General features: G+C 33.7%; 2 protein-coding genes across 3 annotated transcripts; both read left to right on the forward strand.

Annotated features, from left to right (window-relative positions):
• Positions 1–1,212: 1,212 nt before the first annotated feature.
• Positions 1,213–20,549, forward strand: LOC145316457 (mitochondrial ribonuclease P protein 1 homolog). Its single transcript, XM_080156968.1, has 14 exons — positions 1,213–1,550; positions 1,831–1,908; positions 2,157–2,262; positions 2,360–2,429; positions 2,679–2,828; positions 3,521–3,668; positions 4,254–4,326; positions 4,711–4,898; positions 5,599–5,683; positions 14,429–14,565; positions 18,342–18,449; positions 18,917–19,046; positions 19,744–19,919; positions 20,370–20,549. The coding sequence occupies exons 1-14, from the start codon at positions 1,243–1,245 to the stop codon at positions 20,443–20,445; spliced, it is 1,833 nt and encodes a 610-aa protein (XP_080013094.1). The 5' UTR covers positions 1,213–1,242; the 3' UTR covers positions 20,446–20,549.
• Positions 20,527–25,814, forward strand: LOC145316458 (uncharacterized). Of its 2 annotated transcripts, XM_080156969.1 has the most exons (5): positions 20,527–20,616; positions 21,132–21,304; positions 22,702–22,834; positions 24,329–24,380; positions 25,338–25,814. In XM_080156969.1, exons 1-5 carry the CDS (start codon positions 20,570–20,572, stop codon positions 25,674–25,676), a joined length of 744 nt encoding a protein of 247 aa, XP_080013095.1. In that variant the 5' UTR covers positions 20,527–20,569; the 3' UTR covers positions 25,677–25,814. The 2 variants fall into 2 exon arrangements, with proteins under 2 accessions (XP_080013095.1, XP_080013096.1); XM_080156970.1 differs by lacking the exons at positions 24,329–24,380; positions 25,338–25,814 and having other exon boundaries at positions 20,550–20,616.
• The last annotated feature ends 103 nt before the right edge of the window (positions 25,815–25,917 follow it).

Below are 25,917 nucleotides of genomic sequence, written 5' to 3' on the forward strand. Positions count from 1 at the left end.
CAAAATTTGTTATATTTACATCAAATTAATGTTTATTTTGATTTAATTTTCTATTTTTGTTATTTGAAGTTCTCTACGCCCTTTTGTTTTGGTCGCCATCTTGGTGCGAGAATGCCTGGATCTTACTAGTACACAGTTGCCAACTAAACTTGATCAGGAAATTATTTTAAATTAAATTTAAATTAAAACCATAAACTCAAATTAGATAATCTAATTTCATTAATAAATAAATATGGATATAACTTGAATTTTAATTCATGGGCCCGTCTAATAAAAGCAAATATTATTTTTTTTAATGGTTATTAGTTCGGGAATAAACAAAATATTTTTTTTCTTAGTTTTAGTAACCATGGTCAATATCAGTCTGCTACTTTTCTACACTTGCAACACATTTTGTTTATCTTTAATATATTTCCATTCCTCCATGCCATTTCAATTATGAATAGTAATGAATTAATAATATAAGTAAACTGTTATAATCATATACAGTTTAATATTATATTTTCAGTATTTCCAATGAATATTAATATGTTATGTTTTACAGATTATTAGATAGTTGATTAAATTAAGAAATATATACACAATGATTATTTTATTTCCAAATGTATAGTTTGAACTTTTAGATTCTGACAAAACTTTATCCTGATTTTCTATAGATCAACTTTAATTTTTTAAGCAGAATAAATCTGAACGAAAACCGCTGTTATATCTCCCGGTGAAATGTGTAAAAAATTAATACGCGCGCCGCGGAAAATGGCGATTTCGCCGTCCCCACCCAAAGCATATTTTAAATGCAATAGATCAACAACTAGAGTGTGCTCATATTCTATTTTATTCTGAGTTCCTTTATGTTAATTGGCATAGGTCCCGTACGCACAATGGTTTTCTAAAATTCTTTAGATTTGGCAAGACTAGAGTCATCGCTTAAAGATGAAATTTCCTCATCTTTCAGTGTACTTAGGAGTTCTATCCTCCAGGTTGTTTTTGGTCCACTTGGTTTTCTCTTTCCTTGGGGATTCCCAGTCAAGGCTTGATTGTTTAAATCGCCATGTCCGATCCTTAGTGTGCCCCAATCATCTGCGCATTTTCTCTGTTTTTTTTGTTTGTTTGATGTCCGACATATTACTGAGCTCTAAAAGCTCTTCATTTGTGATCTTACCCTTTGAATTAATGATTATATACCTACTGTTTAGGTTTGTACGTGTTTAGGTCTAATTAACTTATTTATTTTAGACAAATGCAATGTATCGGAACCTAATACCGGTTGGAAGGCACTATATCGCGGTGCCAAAGTCATTAGAACGAATATATTCACAAGTTTTAAGGTTAACTCGTTACGAGAATCAACATCATGTGATATACAGATTGGCACATAAAAAAGTAAACAAGTCCAAAGACCATAATAGCCGCCTGTTTGACCAATTAAAGACGTTAGAAGTACAATATACATCCAAATTTGGCAAAGGACAAAATCCCCCATTGAAAAAGCCAAATTATACAGAAACCAAGAACAACAAATATTTACATGAAAATAATATATTTAACGTCATAAGGAAGGTTTCAATTATTTTTTAATGAATTTACTACAACAAAATACACCTACCTATAATCCAGGGGATATGAAAGGGCAGAAATAGTATAAAACCATACCCAAACTTATGAATATAAATATAATAGTCTAAAATCATCAAAGTACCTAAAAGAGAACCATATCGGTTCAGCAGCTTACCACTTAATAAAATAAGATTGCTCATTTTATGGAATGGGACATACCTATATTTAGTTAACATTATAAAATAAATAATTATGATTAATATAAACCTTATTTAAAAGACCAGAGAGACATGGGGAGGGAGATACATTTGAGGATAGACTTTTCCATGATGAAAAAGAACCCCCTGAAGAAGAGTAAGACCTTTTTTTTCTTTTAACATTTTTTAACTTTGTTCTTGAAAATACAGATATTTTCCTTTGGTATATTCATTTGATTTAAATTATTAGGTATAATGATAAATAAGTTTATTAGGAATTAGTGTATTGTATATGAAAGCTTGTCGTAGAAAATTTTTGGTTTAATCGGGTTGTTAAGTACCTATATATTAAATAAAAATCCATTTCATGAAGATATTCATTACTCATTCATTCTTTTTTTTTAGAGATGAAGAAGGAAAGATCTCTCTTGTTCTTTCTCGTTCAGTAACCCCAGAATTGGAAGAAAAGATATTGAACGGAATACCTAACCAAAAATGTATATTAAAAGAGGTATTAACATTTTTTATATGAAATTCTAGCATCTTGTAGCTATGTAATTGAATTCTGAAATTTTAGAATATAAAAAGCAAATAGTTTTATTATTTAGGCCCTTTTAGAGATAGAGAAACTGGAGAAAAGAAATTTCAAGTTTATTCTTCCAAAATCTATGACTGTAGGTACGGTTGCCATTTGTAAAATGTAAACACAAATTAACAGAGTACCTGTCTGGTCTAACATTGCGGATTTTTAAGCTACTTCATTAATGAGCATATTTATACATAGAAAAGTATAGGTATAGGTGTAATAGTTGTCAAAAAAACATCATTTTCTAGGTAGGTATGGAAGTCAGCAAAGTTTAACCTCATTTTTAAAAAATTGTCTTATATTCCATCATTTTAAGTGATGATTCATTATTTTTTGTTTAGACGAATGGAGGACATTAATATCTCTGCAAGACATGAGATCACGAACAACCTATGTTCATTCTCTTGTCATGGGAACTCCAAGCCTTGACGAAATTCAACAACAAGACAAGATTTATCAAAATCCTCTTCAGCTTGACCCTGAACTTCTTGAGGGATAAATTAGTTATTGTAGATCAAGTATAAATCATAATTAGGGTTGGCAATCCGTCTAATTAAAATATATATTCGGACCAAAAAAACTAACGACGCAAATTTTAGCCTAACAATTAAGAATCCGAATCCGCTATTAAAAAACGGATTCTGGATTGTAAAATTGGCCAAAAATTGGGCAGATTTCGGATTCTGGATTCCGGATTCGGATTGCCAATCCTAATCATTATATATCGCATTGACCCTTTAAATAAAAGAAAACGTATTTCCGGTTTCTCATTAGTTATCATCCAAATCATTCGGATAACAACACCTAATCTATTTATAACACAACCTTATTAACAAGTCCTTATTTTTTATGTTGTTGATTGGAGCTGATATAATTTTCGGCTAAGAAACAATCTCCCTATTCCCTTTTTTTTCTTAGGTATCCTAAGTAGATTCTATCAGGGGACAATGGGCTGTTTAATATTGCACTAGTCCCCAACGTTTATTAATCACATTTAGGGACTTCAGTGAATTTTGATTAGTTGGTTTATTAAGTTGAGTGTTCAAACGTTTCAACCACAAACTTTAATCTACATAAGGGATAATTTTGTGCATCATGTTTGGAAATGTACCTTGAGATACTATTTTTATGTGTAGAACAAGTTTTTGGACCTAGCAATCAAATTAAATTTATCCACTTGATAAGGATGTGCAAGATGAAGAAGGGCAGAGAAAGATAAAAATATTTCTAATGGAACATGAGATGTTGAGACAAGACGGTGAAATGGTTCCATATCTTGTTACTGAGAAAGATATTTTCGCCATTGCAGATCTTAAAACTTCCACTGCCAGGTAAAATAATTTTTCCAGAGGAGAGGGGACAATGGGCCGTTTATTACAATAGTCTCCAAAGTTTTAAAATAACGTTTCTTATTCGTTGGCTTTACAACTTTGGGGACTTTTACCGAATTGTGATTGGTTTAATAATTTGAGTGTTCAAAAATTTCAAACACTAATTTTTATCAACAACAGGGGTAATTCTGTTTGTCATAAGTGGGGATGTATATCAATTTATCGGCCATTGCCTTATTCCTTTAGATACCTATAATCTTTCTACTGTCGTTTTTTCTCAAAGTAAGTATTGAACAGAGAGATCCATTAATATTCTAAAATAGTTTTAAATAAAATAAGAACCAAGTTTTCTAAAAATAATATTATGTACCCAGTGCAATAACCAAAAGTGTTTGTGTGTTTAATTAAATATATAGGTTTATACCTGTAAGCCTTATTTTAAGAATATGCAAAATCTTTTGACTAATATTATAGAAGGAATGAATCTCTTTTGTTTTTTCTCACCTTAATAAATAGTTATTAGTTATATTTTTAAAAGTAAATGTTTAAAAGAAATAGGTACCTACCTATTTATTAAATTTTTAGGACCAAGTTAATGATGACTATGTTAGGAAGAGAAATAAGAATGTTTTTCAATACAATGAGGAATAGACAAACGGTAGGTAAATGCCTTCTTAGGCTCCCCTTAGATACAGAACACGTTACGTGGTTAGTAACAATACAAGGATGACAACATTTATAAAAGCGAAGCTTTTATACGGTAGGATAAACGAACATTAACACAAGCATATTAAGAAGAATACAAATGTATAAGTCGAAGCAAAATTGGAAGTAAATTTGTTGCAAAAATGCTTAAATAGGTACAGAGATACTGTTTAAGGACATACTTATATTTTTAGGACTTCATTATAGAGATGCTTCGCTTATAACATTGCACTTTGTTGTCCAAGGAATCAGAATTCCAAAAAGTAGTATAACATGACCTCTCTAAAGCACAACAAATGAAAATATTTCCTTTATAAATCTGTATAAATCTATTTAGGAAGTGCAAAATCCGAAGTTAATGATAAAAAAACGTGAACAAAGTGAAATTAGTTATGATGAATCAAGTGATAAAACAATTGTGTTGAATTATAATCCTCAGACAATAAACCTGGCCTATGACTGGTCTGCAGTCAGAGAATTTCATGACTGGGGCATTCCTCTGGTCATAGATATGTCATATACAAGGCAAGAAAGCAATGGAAAAAAAGGACATATTTTATTATAAATTGAAAATAACCAATGATTCAATAAATCAAATGAAATGCTTTAACACATTTCTAAAAATGACCCTAAGTGTTGTATTTTTTAAATGAGGAGGGCGGGTGTGATACTTTTAGAAACCAAAACTAAACGTCAAACGAAATCAACTAAAAAAGGGTTGCAGCATTGCAATTTGGCATGACAGTGGCTTTCATGAGGTACAATGTGGAGATGTGTAGAAACGGCAGTGGAACCAATGCCGCCGCCGATTTTTTTGCTTTTTCTCGCCAAATAAGACGATTTGGAAGCATTTGAGACAAACATAAAAAAAATGTTTTCCCTTTTTACTTGACAAGCTGACACTTTTTGTGTGGAATGAATTAAAATATAAAGAGAAATTTAATTGAGAAAAAAAATAATTGTCCAATTTGGCTTGAAAAAGTTAAAAAAAACTTCGGTGAAAAACAGCGGTTTTTTGCAGCAGCGGTGGCACACTGTTCCACATTTTACCTCTTAAAGGCAACTGCAATGCTAAATTTCAGTGCTGTAACTTTTTTTGGTTGAGTTCCTTTGTGATTTAGGTTTGGTTTAATAGTGTCTCTTTTGGTTTAATAGTGTCTCTTTGTCACTAGTTTTCCTGAGTTATATGTCTCTAAAAGGTTTTTAATGCTTTCTTGTATTAAAGTAATTGTGAGCTTGATCATCGACTAAGGCAAAATAGTTTGCTGTCGGAGATTTTAAATTCCATCTCAATCAACAAAGAGGCGAAGGTAAGTATTTATAATATTAGGGGGGGGGGGGGTGTTAGAGTTTATGCACTTATAGGAAATGAAATTCAGTAAAATAAATTACATTAGACACAAAAATTGTAAGTTCTGAGCTATTTTTTGTAAGAATAACCAGAAACTACCTTTGGATAGGCTTTAGCTGACTTAATGAACCTGACACGCACGTCCCATCTTATGCATCTTTATTTGAAATAGAAAAGATATTGTTAAAACATATTTAAACCTCAATTAGTTTCGGTACGGAATCTGCAATGAAACACATTATAAAACAAGATCATTATATTGAATGATAAATGTAACACAACATATAATAGACATATTAATAATAGATAGCATATAAAATCACAATAAAATAAACGATTGGCTTCTTTATGTTCTTATCAGTGGAAACCTGCAATAGAGAACATTCAATAGAAGTGGCAGATTCCTAACATTAATTATTATTTATTTTCTTCTGGGGTTCACTTTCTTAGTTACTGGGGCCCATTCAATCCTGTGCAACTTCTTCTCCTCTGCCCGGCGCTTCCAGATCTTCAGGTCTCTCATCATATCATCCAGGTCCCTACCGGAGTCCTGCAACCTCTTACGCAACCTGTTCATCTCCGTCCTCTGCCAGTGGTTGTCCGCCTTCAAGTCTCTGTTGATGTCTCTCAACCTCTTAATCTCGGCCTCCTGCTTGCTCACATCCTTGCTGACCGGTGTCTTCATCTTCAATAATTCATTATACTCTTTCTCAAGCTTTTTCAATTTCTCGGATTTTTCCGCAAACAACAGAAAGATGGCGTCCAGCTTTGCCCGCTCTTTCTCTTTCTCCGCCGACCGGTCACAGTTATACATCTCCGCGTTCAATTTATAGGCCTCCGAGACCTTTCTCAACAGTATCTGCGTCGGCTCCTCCACCTCAACGCTGGCTATCCTCTGCTTACGCGGCGTCCTCCCCTGCTCTGTAGACAGCACTCTCTTCGCCGGCTTACCACCTGACCCAAGCCTCTTTCTTGACACACTCCTTGAGCGTCTGCTGATGAAGATCCCGCGCACCTTCATGATCCTGGTCATCTCAGGGACATCATAGTAACCCAGGGTATACCCTAGGGGGGTAGGCTGCATCCCTACGTTATCCATGTTGCTGGGTGGGATGTTCTTGTTGAACATGCCCTTCTTGTGGTGTAGCAACAGCCACTTCACAACGATCTTCAGAGCATCTATCGTCATGGTGGAACCGAGGCCTTGCTTGGCGTTATGCTCAATAAACTTGCGCCCATCCACACAGAGAATATTCTCTCCCGTCTGCTTCACCAGAAAAGCGCGATGTAACCTTAAAGGTTGCATCTTCATTGCCGCATTGGCCTTCATCACGTGAGCATTAAACTCTGCAATCGCTGCCCACTGCTCACACTCATTGGGTATGAAAACGGCAGTGCCGAAAACAACACGGTGCCTCTTGTTGGACTTCCAGGCCTCGACGATGTTGTCCACACACTCCTTCAACTCATCTGTGGTCTCCACCGCCTCACTGGTTAAGCAGTTTTGGAACGCCCATATGGATATGCAGCGCGGCTGCACCTGTTCAATCTGATCGATTACAAACTCGGACACCTGCGCAGCTGACTCCTTGGGCATAGCAACCCACTTTACGAAGGTCTGCTCCTCGTCAAACACGTCTTTGGGGACTTCACATGGCGCCACGATGATGTGGATAGACTCCATCTCGCCCACATCTAAGTCTGCGGAACCTCTGCAGCTGCCAGCTGCGTTGCTCATTTCCATCTCAGCTGCCATGCTGAAATAATAAAAGTGGTAAGCATTTATTGCTTTTATTACACTATGAAAAGTAGCCACTTATTTAAGAAATGAAGACTTAATATTTACAAGAATAAAAGTTTAGAAAGCCATATCGTAAAAACTGTTCGGATTAATTAAACAAAAATTCGTTTATAATGAAAGTTTTTGAATAAACTATCAAATTACTGAAGTTGTCAACATTAGGATACGTCGACGTATTTTAAACAAAACAAAACGCAATATAATTTGGATTTTAAATTGCATTTTTGCCTAAATTTTTACGTATTACAAATTTGGAATTAACTGTTTGATACTTTGTTCTCAAGAGAAAAATGAAATATCTTTGTAAAGATAAACAATTCGCCATTTTTGATGGTTTATTTATGTTAAGAAAATAAAACTAACTAAAATTTACCTTTTTGAAAGATAGATAAATTGTTTGATGTGCTGTAAACGCTGATACAAGTAAAACTTAATTTTAACTTTAATTTTTCGATAAAAAGTAAACATTATCTCGTTTCCTCAACCAATAAAAATACAAATTCTCTCACGACTCGTGCCTACCATCTGTGTGCGCACGGAATGAAAGAATGCCGCGATAAAAATTTTTAGGAAACAGAAACTTTCCTAAAGTCGTCGTTGTCTTGTTGGTATAATGTTCTTAGAATAAAACCATTCGTTGTTGAAAAAAATATGTTTTCCTTTGAAATTTGTTATAATTTTTCGTTCTTACTTTATTTCCTACCTAATATGGAGAAATAAATCATTTAGTTTTAATTTGGAAATAAAAATTGAATTTTTTTGTTGGTCTTTTGTAAAGAACCCTTATTGAAATATCTATATCAACTTTTCACGGACAATTTAAGTGTATAGAAAGCCCCTTTTTTGAAATCGGCGCTAAATGATTAAGAAAGTTTTGAAAATATCAGAGATGAAAATATTTTTGAAATTTATTTTATTTTTTACTATTGAAAGAACGAAATAATGTTGAATTTTTGGAATGATTCTTTTATTCTTTTCTTAAGAGATAATCTGTAAGATATTATCTCCCATTATACCTGTCTGCATGACCTGCATTAGAGGCATAGCATTCACCCCTTTTTTCGTCAAGCAGTCCGCCAGTTGGTGCTCTCCCCTGCACCACAGAATTCTTCTGATCTCTCCAGACTCCAGATATTTTTGCAGAATTGCAATTTCTCTGCGCAGTCTTCTCTCTGTCACATCAGTGCTTGAATGCACAGCATCGTATGTGTCTTTGTTGTCTATTATTGCTGTGATTGGCAACTTGTGATCCTCTCCTAAAATCTCTCTCAGCTGCCATCTGATCCCTACAGCTGCATCCAAACCTATGCTCAAGCTTAACGCTTCTGCTGCTAGTGTTGAATTGGCCTTTCTCTTTGTTTTGTTGGCTCTCCAATCCAGCGGTGCACACTTTCCTGATATTGGTTCTATCAAGAAAATGACATAACTGCCAGTGCTATCTTTGCCATCGTTGATGTTTCCATATGAAGCATCAGTAAACAACAAGATTTCAGCTCTTTTCAACTCTCTGATTGCTGCAATCCTAACCATTGCTTTGTTTTGCTTTAGGTTAGCAATTGTCTTTTTAGCTTCCTTGAGATCACTAATTAATCCACCCTTGAATTTTGTGGATAAAGCAATCATGTTGAAACTCAAATCTGGTCTTGTTGCTCTCACTGTCCAATTCAGCTGCCCTGTCATCTTTCTCAGTAGTGTCAGCTCTTCCGATGTCATCTCTTGATCTGTCTGCATCAATCTCTTTGCATCAAGCTTTGGGATCTCAATGCCATCAACATAAGCTGTTTGATCTAGAGTGATTCCTTCCTTATCTTGATTGATCATGAAACCAGTATACATGAAAGCATGACTTTCTGATTTCCCAACTGTGAATTCTTTCATTACACTGGGCAGTACTTTCTTGTTGAAAAAATCATTGCCACAATGAATAAAGTCATCCACATGTAATCCGATTATCCCAAGAAGTTCTCCTTTGTCATCCTGTATGTAGAAAAGCCCAGAATCATATCTTGATTTCTTGAAACCATTCTTTTTCAAGATGTTTAGAACTTTACAGTACCATTGTTTACTGGCATCTCTTAGTCCATATAAACACTTGATGAGCTTCCATAGCTTGTCTTTCAGACCAGCTTCTTTGGGTGGTTTCACATAGACATCTCTATCTAGCTTGTTACCTTGGAGGAAAGCTGAACGTATATCTGAAGTTTCAATCGTCCAATTTCTTGCAGCTGCTAACGCTAGTACCATTCTTAGTGATGATTTATGCATAGTTGGTGAGTCCTTGGGCACCTCATCATCTTCCATGAATCCTCTGGCTGTTAATCTTGCCCTTATCTCCGTACCTTTCTCAGTCAGCACCCATGTAGTCGTCACATGTCCTTGCCCTTCATCATCTACAATTTCATAAGTTCCAAACTCTTTTAGTTTGTCTAGCTCTTTCTCCTTTGCCTCCAAGCATTCTGCTGAATCTCTTTTCAACAGCAAGCACTTCCTCATGCATCCAATTGCGCACATCTTCTTCACTGGAAATTTTTCTGTATTCCCAGTTGTTTGCATCATCATTGAAGATTTGACCATTATCCAGCTGAAAATTATACCATGTTGGATATTTGCCAGCTGCTTTTGATCCTCTTGTCAAGACTGTTGCTGGCTCCCATTTTCCATCAATTTTCATTTCAATCCTTTCTGGTGGATGAAAAAGAGGTTTAGCTGCCACCTTTTTGTTTTTCTTTGGTGGTCTCCCAGCCTTCTTAGTTGTTTCTTTCTCCGCTTCTGTTGCTGCTTCAGCTTCATTCATTTCTTCATTGTTCTCTCTAGCATCAACAAATTGTTCTTCTTGTGCTTCTTCTGTATCAAGTTGATCATTTGTAGGTTCCTCATTTGCTAGGACAAAGTTGTCATCTTCAACAGTGCTTTTCAAACCATTGTCACTGGTCTTTGTGCTTGCTTCCACCTTCTTATCTTTGTTCTGATCCTTGAATGTTTCTGGCACATCATCCACGGTTTCAGTGTCTCTGTTCTCTTCATTTTCACTATCAATCTTCTTTGCAAGATCCTCATGAACTGGATGAATCCTGTTTGCACTCACCCTGCAACAATATCCTCCATGTCTTACCATGATCACTTTTCCGTCTTGGAAAACAACCTTGGCAGGACCCATCCACATGTTGTCTCGTTCTCTCTTGTAGTATACCCATTCATTGTGCTTGTATACTCTTTCAGCTGTTCTCATCTTGGTATTTAAAGCTCTCTTCAGCTTCTCACAGCTTTCTGCTTGCATGAAAGACTCTCTTGCCTTGTGCATTGCATTCAACATTTCTAGAAGAGCTTTGCTCTGTGCTTTCACTTCTCTGGCTGGGGGGGGTGAATCCAAAATGTTTGGCAACTTTGGATTTCTGCCAAAAACCAGTTGATGAGGTGAAAACCCATACACATTGGTGAGTGAATTCTTGGCTGAACAGATCCATGCCAATGCAGTATCAAGATCAATTTCAGGATAATCTCTCTCAAAAGCATCCACCATGCCATCTGCATGTCCATGACCTCTCTCATTTATCCCATTTTGCCAGGCCGCTTCTGATCCGGTGGTATAGTTCTTGATATCTAATCTACTGCACACTTCTCTCATCCATTCTGAAGAGAACTCACCTCCATTGTCAAATAATAAACCTTCCATCAAACCAAAATATCTTATCCATGTCTTGATTAGGGCTTTGACCACTTGTTCTGGTTGTTTGTTCTTGATTGTAACTCCTAGTGTATATCTTGTGAACAAATCAACCATGTATAATATGATCTTGTCTCCTCTTATCTTCAGATCTAAAGCTACAACTTGATTGAAGTCATTCGCTAATGCCAGAGCTACAGAAGGTCTGTCAAAGTTCCTTTTTCTCAGAATGCATCCTTCACAGCTATTCATAATCTTGTCAATCAATGGGCTGAATGATGGATCCCATTGTCCAGCTGTTTTTAGAAGATTTACAAAAACTTGTTTTGGTCTATGTGCAAATTGTCTATGCAACTTTTGCAACATCTTCATCTTCTTGCCTTCATCACCTTCAATCAATGTTGCTGTCATTACTTCCTCCATGACTCTGTTGTCATCAATGTCATCATTTCCACCAAAAAGGCTAACTATGAAATGTCCAGCACTAGTGGTGTTGACTTCTAGATTCTTTCCATTGATGGTAGCAGTGTCATTACTCATGTCAAGTGCTATTCCCATCTTTTTCATGTGATCTTTGGAAAGAAGTAATGGAATATCAGAAGGGACTATATCTATCTCTATGGTATGAAAGTCATCCCCAATAATAGCAGGAATTGTGTAAGCTTTTCCTGATTTCAATTTGGCTTGATTTCCAAATTCAAAAGTAGTGTTACTACTGTATGGCCCTTTTACTTCTTTGAGCAGATGTTCAGGGACAGATTTAAGGTAGATATCTAGCCATTTTTGTCCTGCCAGGGATTTAGTGCAACAGGTATCTAATGCTGCACAATTGAGTGATTCAGCGGTGAACTTACTCATTTCATGTTTGTTTGTAGTAAAATACACTTTTTCAACCTCATCCTCACTCTCTGGTTCAGTAACATTTCCCGGCTCAACACTTTCCTTTTCTCCCTGAGACATGTACATTTCCCCTTTTCCTTTCCCTTTTGAAAATTGGGAAGCATTTTTGTTCTTTGGATTGTGAGGGCATTGTCTAGCTAAATGCCTGTAAGAATCACAAATCCTACATTTGTACATCCGCCCATCTTTATCCCTAGGATTGGTATCAGATGAGTTATTTTGTCTTTGGTTTGACGCGGTCTGGGTGTTATTGTTGTTCCCCCATGACTTACCCTTGAAATTATGCTTTTTCTTGCTCCAGGCTAGAAATGCCTGTTCATGTTCAGCATAAAAGGCTTCGTCAAAACCTTGATCTGGTTTAGAATTACCGACGACATTACCAATGGAATTAGTAAGCATAGTGAGCATTTTGTCTTTTACATTTGTAAATACTTTACCTTTTTCCTTCAAATTAACTGTACCCTTTACCAGCTCATATTGTGTGTGTGTGAGCTCCGCCGCTAGTAGTAAAATAAATGCTGAGCATTTGTCGGTGAACTCACATCCATTCACTTTGCATGCATTTAAAAATAACTCAACTTGTTTAATATACTCTACTATGGTCTGTCCTGGTTTCTTTCTTAGACGCCATATCCTTTCAAACGCCGTTATTTCTTTTGTGAAATCATCTTGACCTAACAACTCATCAAGAAAATTAAGGATTTGTTGTACTCCATCCTCTGCTGTTGCTAATACACTTGGTTTTATTTTCTTGAATAAGGACGTTTGGATACTATTACCAAAAGTTTCGGATTTGTTTGGTAACGCTAATGCTAACAGGGAACCCCTTTTCTTTGGTGGGTGGTCGGTGGTAAGATCCCACATTTCTACTACTTCCTGAAATTGGTCATAGCTCTCATAGTCGTTGAGTTTTGGGGCATCTACCCCTACCCTTAATTCCCCCATTTCTACTAATTGAGGTTTAGAATCACCTTCCTCTGTATGAAAATTTGGAATAAAAAATACGTCACTCTCTTGTGTTAGAGTGTCCGAAAAACCACCCTTCTCTACAGAAGTATTTGAAATGTCACCCTTCTTTTCTGAAGTATTTGAAACGCCACCCTTCTTAGCCGAAGTATCTGAAATTACACCCTTCTCTAAAGAAGTATTTGAAAGTTCACCCTTCTCAATTGAAGTATTTGAAAAGTCACCCTTCTCAATTGAAGTATTTGAAATGTCACCCTTCTCAGTCGAAGTACTTGAAATGTCACCCTTCTCAATGGAAGTATTTGAAAAATCTCCCTTTTCTAATGACGTAATACGGATATCACCCTTCTTAATAGAAGTATCGCTTATTTTACCCTTCCTTTTGGAAGTATTTGAAATGCCACCCGTCTGGCAGGGAGTTTTTGAAATGTCACCCTTCTTTTCTGAAGTACTTACACCTTCTTGTCTTTTACTTACAGGAATAGATACACCCTCCAGAGACTTGTGTTCTGAAGTATCTTCTTTCTTCTTTTCACCCTTCTTACCCGAAGTATTATTCATTTAACACCATACAAGTCTTTTGAATAGACAAGTATTAAGCATACAGATGTACGTGTGTATTAGATTCATTCAGCTATGGTTATTCTAGCTTTTTCTTTGAAAAAAAAACTGATTCCCGTAGATCTTTAACAATTGAAATTTGTAGTTTTATTCTACACATTATGACACAATTGCAACTAGGCTCTGCTATCATTGTAAGAATAACCAGAAACTACCTTTGGATAGGCTTTAGCTGACTTAATGAACCTGACACGCACGTCCCATCTTATGCATCTTTATTTGAAATAGAAAAGATATTGTTAAAACATATTTAAACCTCAATTAGTTTCGGTACGGAATCTGCAATGAAACACATTATAAAACAAGATCATTATATTGAATGATAAATGTAACACAACATATAATAGACATATTAATAATAGATAGCATATAAAATCACAATAAAATAAACGATTGGCTTCTTTATGTTCTTATCAGTGGAAACCTGCAATAGAGAACATTCAATAGAAGTGGCAGATTCCTAACATTTTTAAAGATATGGAGCTGATGTTTTTTTTTTTAATGAAATTTTTTTTATATAACTAATTAGCGACCACAGAGTCACAGATGTCAGTTTGGCACTTTCTTTGGCTAGTGGCTTGTGGGGTAACCCCCCCCCCCCCCCATCCCCCGAAATTCAAAAACTGTAAGTTCTGAGCTTACTAGCCCCTTTAATGAAATTCACAGTACTAAAATGAAATAGATGGTTACAAGTAAATCTACATTACCTAAAAAGCTAAATCTGTTTTAAAAAACATCCATATTGTGTCTAGACACCGTTCCAGCTGCAAATAACAAATATCCAACCTGACTTAACCCCAAAACTGTCGGATGAACTATCAAAGAACGCGGATGTTGCCCCGTACAACCTAACATCAGAATCACATCTTGATATGTATCCACACGACAGGTCAGTTTAAATAATTTTAGCGGTGTATATAATCAGACTGGCCAGAGTGTACGTTTTGTACGTTTTGTACGTTACGCATCGAATCTGTGTACGTTCTGGACGTTATTTTGATATGTGTACGTAACGTATTTTGAAATTTGTATTTTTGTACGTTTTACGTTTTTTTAAAAATAATAAGAATCAAATATTAGCAGAAAAGTAATTTGTATGTTTTGTACGAAAATTTTTGCAAAAACAATAGGTGTATTATTTAAATAAATTCAATAATATCTTCAATTTTCATAGAACAAAAATATGTATGTAAATTATGCATATATGTTATTAGAACTTACAGTTTAAATTTATGGATTTGAAATATATGTCCTATAGATATAGTTTAAACTATTGAACAGAAAGAGATATGCAGTTGACTAAATTCAAGTTTAAATGCATTTCATGCTACTACCCCTTTAATAGATTTTACGATAATTTTTTTCAAATTCTTTATATACTTGGGTAAATTTTCCGAGATATCATATGGTGCACAGTGTAGGATTAAGAAGTCTTATTTTTTGGTATCTTCAGTTTTTAAAGAATAAGAATCAAATATAAGTATAAAAGTATTTGTATATTTATTTGTATTTGTACAAAAAGTATTACAAAAATAGTATATTATCTATAATGCAAAGTAGAATGATTTCTGTCCGTCTGCTTGTCCCTCTGTATATCAGAAGCTTAATATCTCAGTAACCACTGAACCTATTGTGCTCTACTCTTCATGGAATATACCTAATAGTCCTGTGATGGTTTTTGCTATTTTCTTTGGGGGAGGGACACTTAAAGCTTTTTACTTTCTACTAGGATTAGAGGCTTCGTATCCCTCTTTTATAGAATCGTTTGTTGGAAATTTGTCAAAAAAAAATATAAAAAAAGATTGTGATTATTTTTTTCATTTAGGCTTCGCTCCAGTGTGCGGTGGGGGTTCCCCCACCCCGCTGATTTGCATTAGTTTACAAAAATAAATTGAGGGGTTGTTGATTTTTTTTTTTGGGGGGGGAGGGTTGGGTTCCCACACTCTAAAAAAATAGCCTAAAACTACCACAGGACTAGTAGATATATTCCCTGAAGATTAGAATTTAGAACCCAATCTGTTCAGCGGTTACCAAGATCTTAAGCTTTAGACAGACAGGCATTGATTTACTTTGTATTAAAGACTAGTATTTTCTGAGATCTTTAGCAATAGACAAAATAACCCTATATCCTATTATATGTTTATCCTATAAATCCTTTTTTTTCTGTAACAAAGAATCTCGCTAACTGCTGAACCGACATGATCTTTGTGAGGTTGTAGGCTATTTTCTCTGTCCTTCCATATCCCTTCAAGAACCTGTATTCAAAATGGTAGAAAAATAGCCTAAAACCATCTCGGTAACTGTGTGAAGTAGTTATGAAAATCTTAAGCATCAGACAAAAAACTTACTACTTTATTAAATAGAATATACTTAGTACGTAATAACAGGATGTATGTCTCTCTGTCAGTTTATTTGTACCGAAGGTTCTCGCTAACCGCTAAACCGATATGGTTCTCTTTTACAGGGTAGCTTCTCATAGGTCCTGGGAGAGGGTACAACCACCCTCTCAAGAGAAACTACTCTTAGAAAAAAAATCACAACCCTTCCCCTATTTTTTCTTTCTTTTTAAAATTGAAATCAGAAATGGGGGTGGTCTACTCCCCCTTCCCTCACTAAAAAAATTATTAGCAAAGCTACTCTATAATCACTTTGTCAGTCCGTTTTGCTATCGGAGAAACGTGATTTTCTCGGCTCCTATTTTTTGATTGAATAACTTCACATTCTACATATTTTCATTGAGATTTGCCTTTTGGTTGGGTGCTAGATCTATTCCTAGATTTTCTTTTTTTCATGGTTTTCTCGACTTCTATTCAAGATAGACGGCTGAAATTTTCAGGGAATAAATAAATTCACATTCTACATATTTTCAAAAAGTTTCTTTAAGGTTTGTCTATTTGTTGCAGTGCTAGATCGATTCCTAGATGTATAGGTTTTTGTGATTTTCACAACTCATATTCCTGATAGACGGTTGTAATTTTCAGGGATTGTATTAGTTTTCATTCTTAATACTTCCACTAAATTTCATTGAGATTTGCTTATTGGTTGGGGGGCTGAATTTATTCCTAGATTTTCACGTTATTATATATTTTTAAAAGGTTTTGTGATTTATTTAAATAAGTTAAATGCTTATTTTTTACGACACTACTCTATAGTTTATATAGTCCCCAGATTTCCATCCATAACTTTTGAGCTTCGCTACTTAAGGATGTTGTCATCCTTGTTTTTTACTTTTTAGTTTTAGAGGCCTCTAAGGGCGTAGTCGCTGGTCCTTATAATAGGATATACTTTGTACATAATAACAGAATGTCTGTTTGTTTGAACCAAAGAATCTCGCTAACCACGGAACCGATATGGTTCTCCTTAACAGGATAGCTTCTCATAGGTTTTTGGAAGTTTTATAACTATTTTGGGGAAGAGTATCACCATCCACCCTCCCAAGAGAAATTGACTTTAGAAAAAAAACTACCTCCTCCCCCAAAAAATGAATATTTATTGCAATTTTAAGTTAATTTTTTTCCAGATGTCTATAAATAACTTTTGAGCTTCGCTACTTATGTATGTTGTCATCCATGTTTTTTTTATTGAATTCAACTCTCCCCTCCTCAAGTGCCCCTAGAGGCCTTTAGGAGCGTAGAAGCTAGTTCTTTTGAATAGAGTAATAGGATATCTTGTGTCTGTCAGTTCGCTATGGTTCTCCTTTACAGGTAGCTGCTAGTAGACTTAAATGTATTGATAATAGGTAACTAGGAAATAATTTAACTTATTTTTATTAGGAATGTACGTTTTTGTACGTTTTTTTTACTTTTTTTATGTACGTAACGTATTTTTTTTGTGTACGTTATGTACGTTTTTTATTTTCAAAATTGGCTGGCCAGTAATGCACGGGATTCCCGGATAAAGTTAGGGGGGGGGGGGAGAAATAAAAAAATGTATCTGAAGAAAAATGAAAAAAGTACCTACCTAAAGTGTACTGAAATCATCAGCTGATACTTGATGACTTGTTTATTGATAGCCTTTTAAAAATCTATAAATGAAAATGATACCCTAAAAAAGTGGCATATTGAATAGACTATAAAAGTTTTAAAGATTTTTAATCAATATAATAGATTTGAAATCTGCATAAAATTTTAAGGATTTTTTATAAAATTCGTTTTTTATATAATTCTTTATTTAAAGGCGCAAATACGATTTAAGTTAATAAATTTTGACCAATAGGATAGCTGGATTGGAAACTACCTACGCTCTAATTGGTTGAATGATGTACGTCACTTAAGCTTCTCCAATCAGAGCGCAGATAGTTTTCAATCCACCAATCACAGATCTCAAAATTATTTAACTTAATTTGTATTTGCGCCTTTAAATAAAGAATTATATAAAAAACTAATTTTATAAAAAATCCTTAAAATTTTATGCAGATTTCAAATCTATTATATTGATTAAAAATCTTTAAAACTTTTATAGTCTAATATTGAAGCTCCTCACGGCTGAAATTTTCAAGGATTTAAGTTAACTTCACATACTACATATTTCCACCAAGTTTCATTAAGGTATCCTATTAGATGGAGTACTAGATTGATAAGTTTTCGTGATTTTCTCGTCTCCTATTCAAGATCGAGGTGTGAAAATATATTATAAATCTATTAATAAATACCTATTAATTTTAAGGCTTGTTTACCTGTCCCCAGATTCCAGGAATAACTTGGTCAAATTTAATCCAGATGATATTTATGTCATTGGAGGAATTGTTGACAAACAAGAACGAGGTAAAGTAAGGTACGTAATCTATATATAAAACTAATAGGATGTCACTCTGTTGTGTGTGTGTCTGTAGCTTGAACTATAGACAGCCGGGTTCTTCTTTTTAGAAAAGCTTAACATAGGTATCGGGATTATTAAAGGCTGTTTGGAAACTCTTATTCGTTCACCATCGAATGTTTTGCGGTTTCTTTAAAATTGACAGCTTCGGTGTAAAAGATATTGTACATATTTTATTATTAGTCGGAACTTTTAACCTTTTATAATTATTTCAAGTTCAGTTTTGTTTCAGAAATATATTTTTATAGTTTTTTTACCACTTTTTAGATAGGTTTTAATTCTTTGAATAGGTCCCGAGCAGATTTTTATCTGTAGAATTAGATGTCAAAAGAGACTAGGGACACAGCCACTTGTAAGTAAAAATTTTATAAACAGTTCAATTGACACAAAATATATCTTTTATGATATTTTTATTTTACTTTTAGAGTTCCACTGACCCTTCCAGCGGCCAAGAAGTTAAATATCCGGCACGCAAGATTTCCAACAAGGCAGGTGTTTGGTGTTCAGTCAGCTTTTAATATTGACACCTGTGTTGGCATCCTGAATGATATTAAGGTAAACTTACACATTGGGTTGTTGATTACATTAGTCCTCAAAGTTTTATTAAAACGTTTTCTTATTTCTTGTTGGACATTAGTGAATTTTAATTGATTGGCTCATTAAGTTGAGCGTTCAATCGTTTCAACCATTAATTTTAATCTACCGAAGGGGTAATTTTGTGTGTCATCATTGGGGATGTAATCAATTTATCGACCATTGTCTTTTCACTTTAGATCACTCACTTACTACATTATGGCATCGAAAAGCAAGGAATTTCAAGGGGGGGGGGGGGAAAGGGCCAGGTGTTACCCCTTTGCGCACCCCCCCCCCCCCGATCACATTTTAGTTGGAATAAGAAGCGATGCTTTAAAACTTGAAGCGCAGAACATTATTGCTTCAGAGGTTATATAGATATTATATAAATCGACTTTTAAGAGGATGTTATGAAAAATCCCACAAAACAGAATTAACTGGTTCATTAAACTCTTACTTTGTAGCCATGATTCTCTGAAGTTAGGAATCATATGCAGTATGCACACGGAGATTGGTTGTGAGAATCATTTGGCCAATCCTAGATTGGTAAGCCTCGCGCATAGCTGAGTGTATTTTACATGCCGACCCGCAATGTAAAATACACTATAATTCTTTAGTATTTAAACAAGCAGGTTAGAAGATTTTAATTTGCAATTTAAAACTGGTTCTTTTTTATCAGGAGACCAGCGACTGGTTCTACTCTCTACGATGGCTGCCACAAAGAATTCTATTAAGGCGGCTGCATAATGATCCCAATCCTGAGAACGAGCTGTTGGTCCGGGCACACAGACGGCTCAGTCCAGCTGATTCAGACATAGAATTAAAGTTTCGATTGCTTAATCCTACGAATTATAGGTAATAAATCAAGAAAAGAGTAATATTTATAACTAGATTTAATGAATTTCTAAAATATTCTACTAATCATTTCCTATCACTGTGCTGAGTAAGAATTGTGTTCTGATTTATTACATCCAAAGGAATCTAATCAGGTTTAGGGAGGGGGGGGGGGGCATAATTTCTTCCGTGATTAATTGAACAAGCCAACAATACACCTCAAGTTCTGTAACTTAAGGACTATAAGTACTCATCCCAGAAGCTGAACCAGATTTTAATATTTTATTCTTTTTTTTCACTTCTTCCATCATTTCAAAAAATTTCTAAAGCAGTAGTCTCTAAAAAGTTTTTCCTTTTGTGTGTGTGTGTGTCCGTCACACATTTGGATGTTGCAGGGATGTCTGAGTATCCTTTTTTTTAATTTCAAAAAGGCTTTAGTTTTCATGAGAACTAATATTGTTTTTAATTTAGGTACTACTTCAAAAGGATAATGGAATGCAAGACAAAAGAAGAAATGGAAAATTTGTTAAGTGAAATTAAAATATGATATTCGTAGTATAATTGAAATAGATTAAACTTAAAATGAAATTGTTTTTAATTAGGTTTAGTAATCAGCTGTACCTGTGAATAATTTTGTTATTATATTTCAGATGAGATGGTATTAATTCAAAATGTCGGAAAATGAGAGGATTTGTTTCATTTGCGATAACTCCCATCAAGGAACATTCATAACACAAAATTACAGTTTTATCAAAAGTTACAATTTATCAATATCTTTACATTGCTTTAAGAACTAAAAACTATGACTTTTAGGGTTTTACTCTTGATTGGTGATTTTCAAATGAACAGCAAACATAGGATTTTGTATTATTGTTTCTAGTAGGTATTATCCAAAAGAAAATTTCTATCCATTTTTTTGATAATAGATTAATCATTCCTTCCTGCACGATTAAATATACAACATTAGAAATATACCTATAAACTATCCATCAATGGATAGAATATGCGTGCATATTATGACAAGGGCAAAATTTCCGTCAATTTAGGTTGCTAACATGGACGTGGTCAGATCGTTCATCCAGCAGGAGGTATTGATATTTTAGACAACTACAAGCTTCACTTTATCAGAGTATCAGTACACGATGAAAAATTACGCGTAAGATCCTAGTAATAATCATTCCATTACTACCTCTATGTATGATAAAACTAAGATTATGAATGAAACACACCTACAGAAATATTGGAGTTGGCCTGTGATAAAAATAAAATAGTCAGAGAAAACCTGGAGTCTTGTCTGGAAGAGAATCTTGAAAATGAATTTATCTGCTTTGCCTGCAGAAACAGTTTTGAGTCTTCCTATCATGCTTTGGCATTGTTTAGAAATGAGTTTATCATTTCAAAACGAGGTGAACATTCTCCTTAATTTTTAAAGATTACCTACTATACAACTAGGTCTATCCGTATGTATGTCGATGAATATTATGATAATATCATTAGAAGTGAGACGGCTGCTTATCTGCGTCTTCTCCGCTGCTTTAATATTTTTAAATTCTACTGCAATTTAGCCGTAATAATCTTTTGTTACGATCAGGTTCTTTTAATTCGAAATAAACCGCCCACATACCATTAAAAGGTTTAAAAATGGATATAGAATTTACTTGGATATTAAGACAGGGAAAAAACTATCTTTGAGTTAGGTTGCTAATATGGAAATTATTTATTGGTCAGTCCAAAGAACATAAAAATGTGGTGTAAATCCAAGTAATAATATGTCCATTGGCTTGAATTACCTTTGCTATCTAGTGTTAAAATATATTCCAAAAACATCTATGTTAATAATTGTCAGGGATAAGGGATAGGAAACCTGGCCATTAATTAGGTCCCGGCCTAGTTTCTAAAGGGATATTGCAACTTTTACCATTTCCTAATTAAATGTCGTCACTGGAGGCAGCTCCTAATAGAATACCAATAAGAATTGGCTTGTTTTGTATCAACCAATAGACATATGGAGGCAGCCGATATAAAAACCGCGGCATGTGAAAATTTGAAATGGTCTGCTACTAAATGAAAATAAGAAAGAAGAAAAAAAGGTGTTCGATCACATCTGCTTAATTATCAAATCTACCCAGAGTTTTACATTAAAAAATACCATATATAGAAAACAAAAATATAGGGATTATTTTTTGGAAAGTTGGTAGCTAGGTACGAATTTTCATTTGGTAGTTTATATATGAAATGTTGTATTTTAAATTTTCAAAATGTTATACAGAATTGATAAAACACATTACCCTTACCCTTTGTACTTTAATACACCGTATAAATCTATTAATTACATAATAGTATCCATAGAACTTGATAGAATGTTCGTCAAGTGCTTATTTATTACTTTTTTTTATTTTGAATTTTAATTAACAATGATATTTTCAAATACAATTTTTACTCATTAATAAAAATGCAAATAATACAACCGAAAATCTGTTTGAGACAACCCAATGATAGCTTTCTGAAAAATTCAAATTACTAGAGAAAAAGAAAGAAAAAAATAGGAGACATTAATTTATTGGTTTTATAAAAAGTTCTATTTTTACTTTAGACTAGCTACTTTATTCTATACTTCATCTACTACACACACACACACTCAGCTATTTCATTAGCGTCGATAACGAACTAATGCGCCATCCCATAACTTGATTTTTAGGCCTAGGCTTGAAATAGGCCTGAAATAATATTTTACTACGTTTCCCATCCCTTATCCCTGATAATTGTAAAGATTTTCATGTTAAAACTTCATATTTTTTTGCAGGATCAAAATCCAATGAGGTGTATGATGCTAGTGTTAGCTGTAGCCTTTGTGGACAGCTCAACAGCAACCTGAACACAGGAAACTTTTCCAAATTATCAGACCACCAAGATTTGGCAAATATTTTACTAGCAAGGTAGTCTTAAATCCTAGTATAAAAAGGACCTAGTAGGGTTATTTTGTCTGTAGCTTAAAATTTAAATAACTACTGCACTGATTTAGTTCTCCTTTTTAGGTAAGGTTCACGTATGTCTCATGATAGTTTAAGCTATCTTATTATCATATTTAAGCATTGGATGGTTTTAGGCTATTTTTCCCCCTAGATGCTAGGGGCTCAGACCCTAGTTCTAAATAAAAGGTACTGTGTTCTAGAATTGATCTTTAGTTGACAACATAAGAAAAAAAGGATAAGAGGATGAATACTCACCCCCTTTTCATGGTATAATACTACTTTCCCATCCCTAAAGGGAGAGGTCATTTTCTAGTAAATCCCGTAAAGGTGTGTGTTATAAGGCCTAAAAATAGTAGTAGAACGATAAGGTGCTCTAGATATATGTATTCCCTATTGAATAGAACAATAGGGAAATTTTTTTTTTTTTTTTTGATAACCGTACCTGGATTATCTAAAAAAAATACGAAATTTCTATCAAACGCTTTGTTTGGCTCAAACTGACAAAAATTAAAAAAAATATAATTATAATAATAATGTTTTCTATAGGTACAAGGTAAAAGTTAAGAACAATCTATACCATTAAACAAAGGAAGAAGTCATTCTTTACAGGTTGATTTATTATAATTATATTTTTTTTTATTTGTGTCAGTTTGAGCCAAACAAAGCGTTTGATAGAAATTTCAGATATTCCAGGTACGGTTATCAAAAAAAAAAAAAAAAAATTTCTTCCCTATTGTTCTATTCAATAGGAAATACAAATATATAGAGCACCTTATCGTTCTACTACTATTTTTAGGCCTTATAACACACACCTTTACGGGATTTACTAGAAAATGACCTCTCCCTTTGTAAAGAAAATTTAGCAGACGAAAATCAAAAGCCGCCCAGGGCTTTTTGTATGTCAATCATTTAAAATAATAATGTGAATAAAAAGATAAGCAATATTTAGCAAACAGCCTTGGGCGGTCAGAATCAGCTGAATGTTTATTATGAAAAAATTTCCCCCTTTTTAGAAATGGAAGGATTCATCTTTCATGCACAAATATTTTTTAATAAAAATAAAATTTTATGTAATTTTTAATTAAAACATTAAAATGAAAATATCTAATCTAATAGTCTTGCCCTAAATATGGAAATAGTAAAAAGTATAAAAATATATTTTTTTGATAATTTTTAATCCTCCTATTTGAAAAGTGGTGGAATAGCAATAAAATTTAGCGCGGAAACAGCGCTGAGTAGGCCTCTAGGCCCACTGCCTATTTTCGTCTTCTAGTTGCTTCGATTCCTCTCTTTTATTTTTTTCTCTATGGTTCACAAAATTTAAGTAAGTGCCATTAGCGGGAATTGTCTTAAATTTTAGTTTTTTTTTTAAACTTTCATGTTTATTAACACCCTAATCCAAAAATGAAGCAAGTACCTACAGTCATATTATTTGATATTATAATTTCTATATTTTAGACTAAAAGAAGAAACTGTACTGAATGATGAAATAATATGCTATAAATGTTTAAGGAAAATAAGCTTATATATCATTACAAGACTTGTATGGATTGAATACGTAACATTAAATGAATAATTTTCTATATCGTTTACAGTTTTACGGTTATAAGAAAAAATTACTAATAGTTGTAAGAATTTATACCTACATCACTAGTACCATCACGTTACATTAAATCCTTATACAATAGTAACAGGATCTCTGTGTCTGTGTGTGACTGAAGGATCTCGCTATCGCGTAACCGATAAGGTTCTCTTTTACAATATAGCTTCTCAAAGAGAAATGGCCCCTAGTAAAAATCCTCCCCTCCAATACAAATTTTTTTCTCACTTTTTTCTTTTCAAACTAAAAATAAAAAATTGAGTTGTCAAATTCAAACCCCTCCCCTCTGAAGTGCCCATAGAGCTTATAATTAAAAATTTCTTGCTTCCTCTGTATCTTGTCCCAATACATAAAAACTAACTGATAAATTCACTGAGTGAAAAAGTCTTTGATACTTCCCAGCTATTTATTGAAATATATTTCGGTGGACATTGCACCCTCTTCAGTCTAAATGACATAAATCATATTAATTTAATTTACATATTAAAAGATAGGTAAAAATAAAGAAATTTGTAGAAATATAAAGGCAGAAAATGTTGCTAAAAAAAGAAGAAAATAATATGATCAACCTTGAGTTTAGTTGGATGTTAAAAGTAAACTGAAAGGAATTTTTTTAGCAGGAGAAAATAATCAGCAGGGGGGGGGGGTGTTCAAAAAATACATTAATATACATAAATTTTATTATTTAACATTTTTATATGAAAAAAACTCTTTTCTTTTTTATAAAATTATCATTCAAAATTAAAGTTTACTTTTATTGATAAAGTATTTAGAATTAGGTTATGCTGCATATCGTCATTCAATTCATTCGACTTTCAGAAAAAATTTAAAGAAAATGTAATGAATATAAGCATATTAATTATAAACAGGGTGTTAAAGAAACTGCAATGGCTTCACACAACGTTGGTCAATCTCCAATCTCTGGTAGAAATAAGTTTCATCAAAGAAAAAACCCGCCAAGATGTTCAATATTTAGTAACAAACCAAACCAAACCTGAATCAGCTGATGAGGATATCTTCTTTCTTGTTAAAAATATTTTGTATGCAGGAGAATTTGAGAATAATCTTCCTATTGGTACATTTCCAAAGGCTAGTGTCATATCAAAGATATTTATAGACAGGAAAATATTTTACTATCTAAAGAATATCCAATATTTCATCAGAAAAAAAATATTTTTTGCCTTCGAACTTTCCAAGATAATCTAGCTATATTATTTCTGGCGGTTTCACTCAAAGTGCATAGTCAGATACAGAATCCCCCCTTCCCCTCTACTTCTTACTTTAGGTAAGGTTAGGCTATATTGAACTGGTTAACACCACAGGGTTAGGGCAGAGATGGTAAAACACCAGGTTTAAAAAAAAAAACAGTTTGTTTTTTTTGGTTTAAACCGGTTTTTTTTATTAAAACCAGTTTTTTTTGGTTTTTAAAATAATATCCAAATTATAG

Source organism: Acartia tonsa, chromosome 4 (assembly GCF_053477335.1).
Source record: "Acartia tonsa isolate MP-2025a chromosome 4, ASM5347733v1, whole genome shotgun sequence".
In the NCBI taxonomy this organism is placed as follows: Eukaryota; Metazoa; Arthropoda; class Copepoda; order Calanoida; family Acartiidae; genus Acartia; species Acartia tonsa.